General features: G+C 45.5%; 1 protein-coding gene across 1 annotated transcript in view; it reads left to right on the forward strand.

The window, feature by feature from the left end:
• Window positions 1-12,553, forward strand: part of BTBD16 (BTB domain containing 16) — a 77,025-nt gene that overhangs the window by 48,027 nt on the left and 16,445 nt on the right. Inside the window, exon 9 of the mRNA XM_049855103.1 lies at window positions 1,697-1,816. Coding sequence (XP_049711060.1) covers window positions 1,697-1,816 — 120 coding nt within the window. The remainder of the gene's footprint in view (window positions 1-1,696; window positions 1,817-12,553) is intronic.

The following is a 12,553-nucleotide window of genomic DNA, read 5'->3' on the forward strand; positions in this document are numbered from 1 at the left end:
TAGATAATCAAGTCATCAGAGGCTGTTAGAGGAGCGGTTTGTGAAGCACCCTTACTTTACGGAGTGAACACCCTGGAGGGCACCAACTGTTCTTTCTCATCGTTCCTGATGAGAGGCTCATGTGGCAACAGGCAGAGCATGGGCTCTGAGGCCAGGACCAGCCCTGCCAGGTATTCACTGAGCTCATTACTATGTGCCAGGCACTGTGCTGCGCACTTTGCATGTGTGTGGTCAGCACAGTAACGGCCCCCAAAGATGCTCATGTCCCAACCTGAGGAACCTGTGATTATGTTAGGGCACATGGAAGGTAGCCGGCGGAAATAAGTTTGCTAACCAGCTGACCTTAAAATAGAGAGTAAAAGCCTCGATTTTCCCGGCAGCCCCTCCTCCATCTTCAAACCAGCAGTGTAGCATCTTCACATCACTCTCTCGTTCTGCCCTTCTACCTCCCTCTTCCACATTCTAGAAGCTAGAAAAGGCAAGGAAATGGATATTCCCCTAGAACCTCCAGAAGGAATGCTGCCGTGCCCACACCTTGGTTTTAGTCCAGTGAGACTCATTCGGACTTCTGACCTCTAGAACTGTGAGACAATAAACTTGGGCTGTTTTAAGCCGCTCAGTTTGTGCTAATTTGTTACAGCAGCCATGGGAAACTCATACACTGTGTCATCTCATCCAGTCTTCACGCTATCCTCTGAGCGGCTCCTAGTTTAGCCAAAAAAAAAAAAAAGTTGTTGAGTCAACTCTACCTCGTGGCAACCCCACTGTGTGTCAGAGTAGAACTGTGCTCCATAGGGTTTCCAATTGCTGATTTTTTCAGAAGTAGGCTACCAGGCCTTTCTTCTGAGGTACCCCTGTGTGGGCTTGAACCTCCAACCTTTCTGTTAGCAGCTGAACGTGTTAACTATTTGCACCACTCAGGGACTCCGTTGTTATTTTACAGATGAGGAAATTGCAACCAAAGGGCCATGAAGCAACTTGCAGTTTCCCCAGACAGTTTGAGGAGGAACTGAGATTCTAACCCTGCCCATGCCCAATCCCGATTCCAGGTCCACATGACCTTGGATAAGTTGCTTATGTTCTAGGTCCTCAATAGGTTGGGACCAGGATGAAGCAAGGGAGGCACTCAGCATGGTTGCAAAATTTAAGGGTGCACCAAAAAACTCAACCATCAAGATAAATTATACTTTTATACAGTATTTTAAAAAAATCAAAACTAATGCAAGGAACCCACAATGCACAAAATATCAGCATTTTGAATAAAGGTAGGATCCACCTCAATATCCACATTTTTAAGAATAAGGAATAGATTCCAGTTTTGCAGGGCTGTTGTGTGGGGTTCAATAAGGAAAGTAGGAAAACACCTTGGGAGCACAGTACACGTGTTAAGAGTTCATTAAATAAGGGCCATTGTTCTTGCAGGCAGTGTGGTATGGTGGCGGTGGTAGGACACTCAGGCTCCTGCAGGTGCGCATGAAACTTCCAGGGCTCAAATCCCAGCTGTGCTGTCATTACAGCCCACGTGACTCTGAGCAGGCCATTTAACTTCTTTGTGTCTGAGGCTGCTGACAGGCTCTGAGATGATGCCACCTCATTCCTAAACTCGATTCTTTCAATTGTCCCATAAATGAATGGTTTAAGCATTTGCTATTCCTAACAATTTTGTCTCTCTCTCTTTTTTTTTTTTTTTGCCCAGTTTGTTTACCTTCAGTGAGTTTCATCTTCTGAAAACAATGCTTTTTTGGGTCTACTTGCAACTAAACCAAAAAATTCAGACAGTTCCGATCTATGAGACCGTGCTGGCATTTTTTAACAGGTAACATGACTTAGCATTGATTGGCAAAATGGAGACAGTGCTTTTTTCGCTCATACCGTGATGGGGGTGGGTGGGTGGAGAAGCGTCTTGGTGACGTAAAAGTTAAGCACTCGGCTGCTAACCGAAAGGTCTGTGGTTCCAACCCACCAGCTGCTCCTTGGGAGAAAAGACCTGGCAATCTTCTCCCGTAAAGATTACAGCCTAGGAAAGCCTATGGGGCAGTTTTACTATGAGTCAGAACTGACTCAACAGCACACAACTGCAACAACAACGAAGGGGGAAAGGACCCATGATATAATTTTTCATAGCATCATCCAGAGTAGAGGGAATGCAACTTTTTTTATGGGGCCTAAGATAATGGGGTGACTTTGAACAACTAGATTACCTGGAAAAGTAACACGTAAGTGTTGTAACATGAGATAATAACGTGCTTCTGAGAACTTGTCCTGAGTCCAGTAATAGGCATGCTGCAAAGGGCACTCTTTTTATCCAGGAAAATTACTGCGCTGCACTGACCTCAAAAGACTTCGTATTTAAATGTACTTGAAGCAGGCCAGACCATTCTCCTTTGTATTTTACGAGGTAGAATAGGAAATTCTGGGTTTTCTGGACAAATAAAAAAGGATTTGAATGTACCAACGTTTTGTAGGATTAATCCAGTTTTTTCGACTCGAGGGCACTGAGTTTTTGGTGGGTAGACATATAAATTCCAGAAGTTATGTATCTCAATATTTAAGTGAAAAATAACAATGACACCCTTGAAACCCGCTTACTAAGTATAGTTACCCTGATAAGCACTTTGGTGCATTCTGTCATTTAATCTGCGTACTAAGAGGCTAGTTTCATTGTTCCCATTTTACAGATGAGGAAACTGAGGTCGAGATGAAATATCTTATCAGAGATCACACAAGTGGTAAGGGCTGGGGTCTGATTTCAACCCAGATCTGCCAAAGCCCAAGATGCATCACTGCCCATTCCTAGAATGACAGGATTCCTCTCCTGTGCCCACTCCGGTTGGTTTGGTAATGGTTGCCTCAGCACTGTGTTAAGAAAGATCCTGAGGTTGCCTCTAGGTTCAGGGTTGTCATTATTGTCGGTGTGGTCATTAAAGTTGTGTGTCATTGTGGCTGGGCCATGATTCTCAGTGGTTTGGCAGTTATGATGTAGTTTGGCAGTCATGTAATGATGTGATCACTTCCGTGTTGAGATTTGATGTAATGTGATCACTTGCATGATGGGATCTACTGTGAGTAGCCCATCAGTTGAAAGGGAGTTTCCTTGGGTATGTAGCCTACATCCAATTTAAGTGGACTTTCTGGCAAGGCTCTCAGGCTTTTGAATGCAATGGATCCTGCAGCTGGCGCCTGTTCATGACCTCCGGTTCTTGGGACTTGAGCTAGCGGCTTACCTGCCATCTTGCCTGCCTATCTTGGGATTCGTCAGTCTTCACAGCCTGTGAGCAAGAGCCCTGCTGTCTGACCTGCCCATCTTGGGTTTGCCAGCTCCTGCGGCTATGTGAATAAGGAGAAGCCTCTATCCTGATCCATGGACTTGGGATGGGCCAGCCTCTACAACCGCATGAGCCATTTCCTTAATATAAATCTCTCTGTGTATACATTTATATGATTTATTGGTTCTGCTTCTCTAGAGAACCCCACCTAAGACAATCAGCGTTGTTGTTATTGGCCAAGGGCCTCTAAAATGGCCTTGCAGTATACATTTTTTTCTCCTCCCCGTGTCTGCCCCTTACCACAAGTGTTTTCTATCTGTTCGGTCTAGCGTGTCCTGATTAACAATGTCTGCTGTGACATGGGAGGAGGGGAGTGTGGGCGTGGTAGTCCATGGGCTCAGTTTTCTGTCTCCTTGGCCTCTATTAACACTGCCCAAGCTGGCTGCTGAACATGGTAACCCTGTAGCCCACGGGATCCTGGGCCCACCAGGGAGCCGCTCTAGAAGGGAAACAACTGGCCACACTACCTTTGCTGTATTTTTTTTTTTTTTTTCGATTTTGGCAAAAATATACGTAACACTTGCCAATTCAACAATTTTTATGCGTATAATTCAGGGATGTTGATTACATTCTTCATGTCAGTGCAGCCTTGTCCTTTTCTGAGTTATTCCACCACTATTAACAGGAACTCAGCACCTGCCACGAAATAACGCCCCTCCCCCCACCCTCCACCCTAGTGTTGCTGCCGTGTGTTGATTCCCACTCATAGTGACCCTGTAGGCCAGAGTTTCCTAGCCTGAAGTCTTTAAGGGAGCAGATCCTCAGGTCTTTTCTCCCGGCGAGCGGCTGGTGGGTTCGAACCACTGACCTTTCAGTTAAAAAAAATTAGTAGCCAAGTATTTAACCATTGTGCCACCAGGGCTCCTTCCCACCCCGGTGACCACTAATAGGCTCTGGTTTCTGTATATTTGCCTATCGCATATATAAGTGAGATCAGACAGTATTTGTCCTTCCGTGACTGATTTCACTCAGTATATTGTTTTCAAGCTTCACCTGTGTTGGTGGCATGCATCAGGACTTCGTTTCTTTGTATGGCTGAGTGATATTCCATTGCATGTATACACCACATTGTGTTTGTCCATTCATTCGTTGATGGACCTTGCGTTGTTTCCACCTTTTGGCTACCATGAACAGTGCTGCAGTGAACGCTGGCAGGCAGCTGTTGGGTTTGTTTCTGCACCCCACATCAGCAGGAATTGGGGGCTTCCACGCATGAGAAGAGACATTCAGAGAAGTCAATAACTCCGTTTCTTTTGCACACGCGAGTTTAGCAGATAAACACATCTTCTACGTATTACTAACCGGCAGCTTGATCTCTATTGAAGGCAAGTTTCAACTGCTCTGTTTTGAAGCATTTAATCTGTTTCTGAAACAGCTGTGCACCATGTTAACAAAACAGCCCATTTTTTTCTGTCTGGTTATTTGGGGAAGGCAGTATTCAGTACCGGAATTCTATGCACTTTGCTTGGTTTCTGTATAATTTGCTGGGAACCCAAATGTTTTAAGCGCCCCCCCCCCCCCAATAGCCCACAAGACACTTCTTCCGATGAGTCACGCACACCCGGAGAAACTGCTCCTTGGCCCCAGATTCTCTGTCTTGCTGCAAACAGCTCAGCACAGAAGATGGGAAATGAGCTAGGATGTGGTCTTAATGTGAGCCAAACAAGTAGGAATGAGAGAGTTAAGGTGCTAGGCCCCTGCATTGGAAGTGGGGTTCAGTGGCTTTTCCTAGCACCCCCAAGCTCCTCCCAGAGAGCAGAGGGAATGTGGGCCCCCTCGCCATCATAGCTTTGCCATTCCTCTTGAATCTGCATGGATCTGATTCTGACCCTCAAACCTCACCCTCCGCATGACACTTCTCCAAGCTGCCTGATCCTGCACGGTTTTTCTTGTTGGAAACCATTTGCTTGTTTCCAAATCGTCTCACTGCCCAACTCAAAGTCATGCCTTCTAACAGAGGTGACCCTTGACTGCCTGTGGGCCTGACCTGTGTCCCCTCCCTCCCTCACGCCCTCTGCCCTCCCTTTGCCTACCACCAACTCCAGCAACCTGCTGTCAGACTGGAAGAAAAGGCGAGAAAGCAAGGAGAAGCTCTTTCCCCTCCAGGCCTAAGGCTGGCTCTCCCCGTGGCCTCCCAGCTGTGAAGACGAAGCAGGCCATGTTTAGGATCGTGAATGCTTCGTCTCCAGTCCTAGCCCACTCCATGGCCCCACAACAGTGGCGCCTCTGAGACTGCACCCTGTCAATGGCCCTCCACTCCCAAACACACATCTCCTGACTCTCCAGGCTCCTTAACCTTGTGGGTCAGCACTCGCTACCCATGCTCACTCCACCCCAGTCTGCTGTGCCCCCTCTTCTGGCCCCTCCTGGGCAGGGGCTCCATAAGAGCTTCTCTGAGCAGCCCTTCTCAGAGATGGCCTCCCTGACTAATGTCCCCACTCTGAATTTGTTCTCACCCCATGCCACTTCAGGCAAGTCACAGCCAACCAAAGGAAGAAACCTGCCTGTCTGAGGGATGGTGCTCCAGTCCATCAGGGGCTCAGAGACCACCCAGCACAAGTAATGCCACCACGGCCAGTCACACTTAACTGGGGTGAGCAGAAGGAACACAGCCCAAGGAATTCTTGTCCAGACAGGAGATAGGCTATACCCTGCTCTGTGCAGGGCCCCAGCTGAGTGCCTTTTCATGAAACCAAGACTATTTCACCTGGTTCTCCTAAGCGGTTCACTTTGGTCAATGTATTTGGCTGTAGGGAATGACCTGACTTTTGCTTTAGAGCAATTTCTTGGCTGAGCTTGTTGACATACCTTTAAAATGGCTTCAAAGCAGGTCTCTCTGTTTTTAAAAGAATGCCTACCTTTGCCATGCCCCCTAGATGTGCTCTCTGCAGCAGGTTGTCAGAGGGACCTTGGAGTCCTCTTGGCCAAACTGTCCCAGAAACCCTTGCCTTAGACTGCCATTATTATAGAACCATCCTTACAATGGCCATAAGCTATCCTCTTTTTGTGGGGTAGAGGACTGACTGGCTTGCTACCAAATTAGGCCTGATAGATAAATGCACATGCTTTTAAAACACATTTTTATGAGCCTCTTGAGTCACACGGAGTCCCTGGGTAGTACAAATGGTTAAGCGCTTGGCTGCTAACCAAAAGGTTGGAGGTTCAAATCTACCCCAAGGTGCCTTGGAAGAAAGGGCTGGCGATTTACTTTGGAGAAATCAGCCATTGAGAACCCTATGGAGCACAGCTCTACTCTGACACACACAGGGTCGCCACGAGTCAGAATTGACTCGATGGCAACTGGTTTGGTTTTGACTTGTGTATACGTCCTGCCTCACGTATATGTACTATTGAGGATACGTCATAAGCAGCTTATGGGAAGGGTTTATGATCCTTTGTCTTACCACCAACTTTCCTGGCACATTGCTGAACTTATGTTGAATGATGAGAGTCCCTCAAACATTTCTATGGTATTTCAGTTCTCCTCAGAGAAGTAGATCTTAGCATACTGATGCAGAATTTAGAGAACACCATGCCTGCAACAACTTGAAATAATGGGGATGGCAGATGGATTTCCATTTTTATTAAGAGAACTTGTTCAGTGCACCAGGCTGAGGAGGAGTCTATGGCTTTCTCTAGGCCTGGTGAGAAAGAATGTCTTGGTTGGTCGGTGGTGTCCACCCTGGACATGGGGTGGACAGTGGGGGTGCCGTGCTCCCTGTTCCCGATCCCTTCCCTAAAGCTAACCAGCAGGTGTGCAGGGCCTCGGGGCTGCTGGCTTAGGGTGCTGGTGGCCAAAGGCTCTGGCTGTGGGAAGGACAGCTTGCTCCCAGTGTGGGAGGAGGAAGCCGGGGGGGGGAAGTCACAGTCAGTTCGGACAGAATTGGGTCACCAGCAGGGTTGAGCTACAAAGCTCAGCCAGACCAAAGGAAACAGCTAATCAGGGCAGTTTTAGTGACCACTGTCAGTGACTTGTCCAGAGCCGTTAAAGAGGGAGCAGAGGGGCAGACCCCCTGGGAGGTAGTGAACAGGAAGTGGAGTATCTGGCCCAATTTGTAAAGTGGCATATATTGACAATATGACTTTAAAGGCAGAGTGATTTATAAGCTGGCTCCTGGAGTCGGGGAGCAGTGGTCACAGTGGACATTTGAGGCCATCGTCTTATGAGGAGCTGCACAATGGCAACCTGCTTTCATAGTATGGAGGCAGTTGTGTGTGGCGCTGGCGAACCCAGCATCGGAGGAGGAGGATTTAGGGCATTAACTGAGTAAAACGAATTCGTCCCTCTTGGCTCACGCATCATGGCAGCGCCCGTAAGACTTGTGAGAAGGCTTATTTGTACCCATCACTCCTCCGATGCCTACCATACTTGCACTTCCATGGGCCCAAGCTTTCTCTGCCCTCCCCATTTGCTTTCATTTGTTGATTTTTTCCAATCTTTCATTCAGTCAGCAAATATTTACTGAGCACGTACTGTGTGCCAGGGACATGGACGGAAGTCTGACGGAGCAATTTCTCTATCTAGCCAGGTGTCCAGGGACCTCTCTAAGCTTCTTTTCATTGCTGTGCATGTACATCAGTGTGGGAAGGGAACACACACACACACCTTCACACCCCACAGACTATTTTCCTGGCAATGGTTATTTTAGAAAAACAAATATGCAGTCCAGAATTAAATTCTGCATCATCTTGTAGGAAAAGCAAAAAAAAAAAAAAAGGAACACAAACGAAGCTGTTGCCTTTATCCATGAAAGAAGAGCCATCACTTTGTTTCAGCCAAGGAAGCTCAGGACCTGGAAAACCTCATCCATTGGAGAAGAGCAGTTACATCTTAAATTTGTAAAAAGTACCTTTTTTAATACACATACATTTAAAAAGTAACATATACAACACACAATACAGGAGAGCTCAGCACAACTGGACTAAACCAAAAGGAAAGAAGTTCCCTGAATAAACTGACCACTTCGATGGCCAGTAGCAGGGGCAGGGGTCTGGGGACCATGGTTTCAGGGGTCATCTAAGTCAATTGGCATAATAAAATCTATTAACGAAACATTCTGCATCCCACTTTGGACAGCGGCATCAGGGGTCTTAAAAGCTAGCAAGTGGCCATCTAAGATGCATCAATTGGTCTCAACCCACCTGGAGCAAAGGAGAATGAAGAACACCAAGGACACAAGGTGATTACGAGCCCAAGAGACAGAAAGGGCCACATAAACCATAGACTACATCAGCCTGAGACCAGAAGAACTAGATGGTACCCAGCTATAACTGATGACTGCCCTGACAGGGAACACAACAGAGAACCCTTGAGGGAGCAGGAGAGCTATGGGATGCAGACCCCAAATTCTCGCAAAAAGACCAGACTTAATGGTCTGACTGAGAGTAGAAGGGCCCCGGAGGTCATGGTCCCCAGACCTTCTGCTAGCCCAAGACAGGAACCATTCCCAAAGCCAACTCTTCAGACAGGAATTGGACTGGACAATGGGATAGAAAACGATGCTGGTGAAGAATGAGCTTCTTGAATCAAGGAGACACATGAGACTATGTAGGCATCTCCTGTCTGGAGGGGAGATGAGGGGGCAGAGGGGGGTCAGAGGCTGGCCGACTGGACACAAAAAGAGAGAGTGGAGGGAAGGAGTGTGCTGTCTCATTAGGGGGAGAGCAAGTAGGAGTATAGCAAGGTGTATATAAATTTTTGTATGAGAGACTGACTTGATTTGTAAACTTTCACTTAAAGCACAATAAAAATTAAATTAAAATAAAAAGTAATATACATATTTATTTATTTATTTATTTGTGCTTTAGGTGAAGCTTCACAGAGCAAATTAGTTTCTCATTCAACAATTTATATACAAACCATTTTGCAACATAGGTTGCAATCCTCACTATGGGTCAACATTCTCCCCTTCCACACCCCAATTCCCCATTTCCATTCATCTATAATTTTAAAAGAACATTTGAAAATATATGTGTGTGTGTAAACTGCACATATCTTAAGTGAACAATTCAATGAATTTCCTCAAGGTGAACACACACTTGTGTAACCAGCATCCAGCCCAAGAAACAACACAACCAGCCTTTCTAAAGTGCCTTCTCTCAGTCACTATCTCCTCCACCCAGGGTAAACAACACCCTGATGTTTACTATCATTTCGTGTCACCTGTTTTTGAACTTTATATCACTAGAATGATATAGTATACACTTTGTAATGTCTGGCTTCTTTCACTCAGCATCCACGTGATTGAGTGTAGCATTACTTTGTACGTTCTCAGAATATTTCATATACAATTATACCACAATTTCTTTGTTCATTCTGATGTTGGACTAGTCAGGAATAGTCCTATATACAATTTTGTGCACATTTTTTGATATACGTCATGATGGATTTCTATTGGATATACACCTAGGAATCGAATTACTGTGTTATAGGATATGAGTAAGTTCAGCTTTAGTTTTCATTGCCTTCAAGTCAATTCCAACTCATGGCGACCCAGTGTGTGTCCAAGCAGAACTGCTCTCCATAGGGTTTTCAGGGACTGGTTTTTCAGAAGTAGATCACCACGCCTTTCTTCCAAGGTGCCTCTGGGTGGACTTCATTTAACAGCCTAGAAACTGTTGTACCACCCAGGGCCTCCTCAAATACTGCCAGGTAGTTTTCCAAAGCGGTTGTCCTAATTTACTCTCTGACCAGCCATGTATGAGACTTAGAGGTTTTCTGTATCCATGCCAACCCCTGGTATTTTCAATCTTTTACTTTTACTAATTCACCCTTGTTGCTTTAAGTTACAATTCCCTACTAATGAGGTTGAGCAGGTCTTCATATGTTTATTAACTGTTTAATTATCTTCTTTAGTGAGGTGCCCGTTCAACTCCTTTGACTATTTTTTCCTATTGGGGGGTCAGGTTTTTCTCTTAATAATTTGTAATTTAAAAAAAAAAAAAATTTTTTTTTTTATATTCTGGTACAAGTCTTCATCAGATATATAAATTGCAAATTCCTTCATCTGTGACTGGCGTTCACACTCTCTTAATGGTTTTTTTTTCATTTGTACTTCAGATGGTTTACCAAGCAAATTAGTTTCTCACTAAACAATTAATACACATTGATTTATTTTTATTTGTATTGTGCTTTAAGGGAAAGTTTACAAATCAAGTCAGTCTCTCATACAAAAATTTATATACACCTTGCTATATACCCCTAACTGCTCTCCCCCGATGAGACAGCCTGCTCCCTCCCTCCACTCTCTCTTTTCGTGTCCATTCCGCCAGCTTCTGACCCCCTCTGCCCTCTCATCTCCCCTCCAGATAGGAGATGCCGACATAGTCTCAAGTGTCTACTTGATCCAAGAAGCTCACTCTTCACCTGCATCTTTTTCTATCCCATTGTCTCGTCCAATCCCTGTCTGAAGAGTTGGCTTTGGGAGTGGTTCCTTGTCTTGGGCTAGCAGAAGGTCTGGGGACCATGACTTCCGGGGTCCTTCTAGTCTCAGTCAGACCATTAAGTCTGATCTTATGAGAATTTGGGGTCCGCATCCCACTGCTCTCCTGCTCCCTCAGGGGTTCTCTGTTGTGTCCCCTGTCAGTCATCGGTAGTAGCCGGGCACCATCTAGTTCTTCTGGTCTCAGGATGATGTAGTCACTGGTTCATGTGGCCTTTTCTGTCTCTTGGGCTCGTAATCGCCTCGTGTCCTTGGTGTTCTTCATTCTCCTTTGATCCAGGTGGGTTGAGACAAACTGATGCATCTTAGATGGCTGCTTGCTGGCATTTAAGACCCCAGACGCCACTCTTCAAAGTGGGGTGCAGAACATCATGCTTCTTTACCTCTAAATGCTTCAGTACTTATTTCCTAAGGAAAAGGATATTCTCTTATATAAGTACCATGCAGTTATCAACTTTGGGAAATTGAACACTGATGTAATACTTAAAAATCATCGACTCAATATGATCCTTTATAACATTTTTCTGCATCCCACTGCTCTCCTGATCCTTCAGGGGTTCTCTGTTGTGTTCCCTGTCAGGGCAATACACATTGTTTTGTGACATTGGTTGCCAACCCCACGACAGGTTAGCACTTTCCCCTTCTCGACCTTGGGCTCCCCATTACCACCTTTCCTGACACCTCCTGCCCTCTCATCCCTGTCCCCGGGCTGGTGTACCCATTTACATTTAGTCTCGTTTTGTTTTATGGCCCTGTCCAACCTTTGGCTGAAGGGTGAACCTCACAAGTGACTTTAGTACTGAGCTAAAAGGGTGTCCAGGGGCCATACACTCAGGGTTTCTCCAATCTCTGTCAGGCCAGCAAGTCTGGTCTTCCTTTTTGTGTTAGAATTTTGTTCTATGTCTTTTTCCAGCTCTGTCTGGGAACCTCTACTGTGATTCCTGTCAGAGCAGTCAGTGTTGGTAGCCCGGCACCATCTAGACGTGCTGGACTCAGTCTGGTGGAGGCTGTGGTTCTTGTGGTCCATTAGTCCTTTGGACTAATCTTTCCTTTGTGTCTTTGGTTTTCTTCATTCTCTCTTGCTCCAAATGGGGTGAGACCAGTGGAGTATCTTAGATGGCCGCTCACAAGCTTTTAAGACCTCAGATGCTACTCAACTCTTAATGGTATTTTTTATAAACAAAAGTTTTTAACTTTAAGGAAGCCCAATTTATCAAGCTTTTCTTTTATTGTGAGGGCTATTTAAGAAATCTTTGCCTACACCACAAACTGACAGACAGGTGGTGGTTCCAGATTATGGAGAGAAAATATTCAATCTTTCACCATCAAATAAGATTTTAACTGTAGGTTTTGTTTTGTTTTTTTGTAGGTGCCCTTTATCAGGTTTAGGAGACCCTGGTGACATAGTGGTTAAGAGCTACAGCTGCTAACCAAAAGGTCGGCAGTTTGAATCTACCAGGGTTGCTAGGAGTCGGAATTGACTCGACAGCAATGGATTTGGTTTTTATCAGTTGGAGCCTGGTGGTGCAGTGGTTAAGAGCTCAGGTGCTAACCAAAAGGTCAGCAGTTTGAATCCACCAGCACTCCTTGGAAACCCTATGGGGCAGTTCTACTCTGTCCTATAGGATCTCTATCAGTCGGAATCGACCCAAAAGCAGTGGGTTTGGGTTTTTTGTTTTTCTGTTTTTTGCCTTTTTTTTTAAATCAGGTTGAGGAAGTTCCTTTTGTTCCTAGTTTGAAGAGAGTTTCTACCAGAAATAAATGTTGTGTTTTGTCAAATATTTA

The sequence above is a fragment of the Elephas maximus genome, chromosome 16 (genome assembly GCF_024166365.1).
Source record: "Elephas maximus indicus isolate mEleMax1 chromosome 16, mEleMax1 primary haplotype, whole genome shotgun sequence".
In the NCBI taxonomy this organism is placed as follows: Eukaryota; Metazoa; Chordata; class Mammalia; order Proboscidea; family Elephantidae; genus Elephas; species Elephas maximus.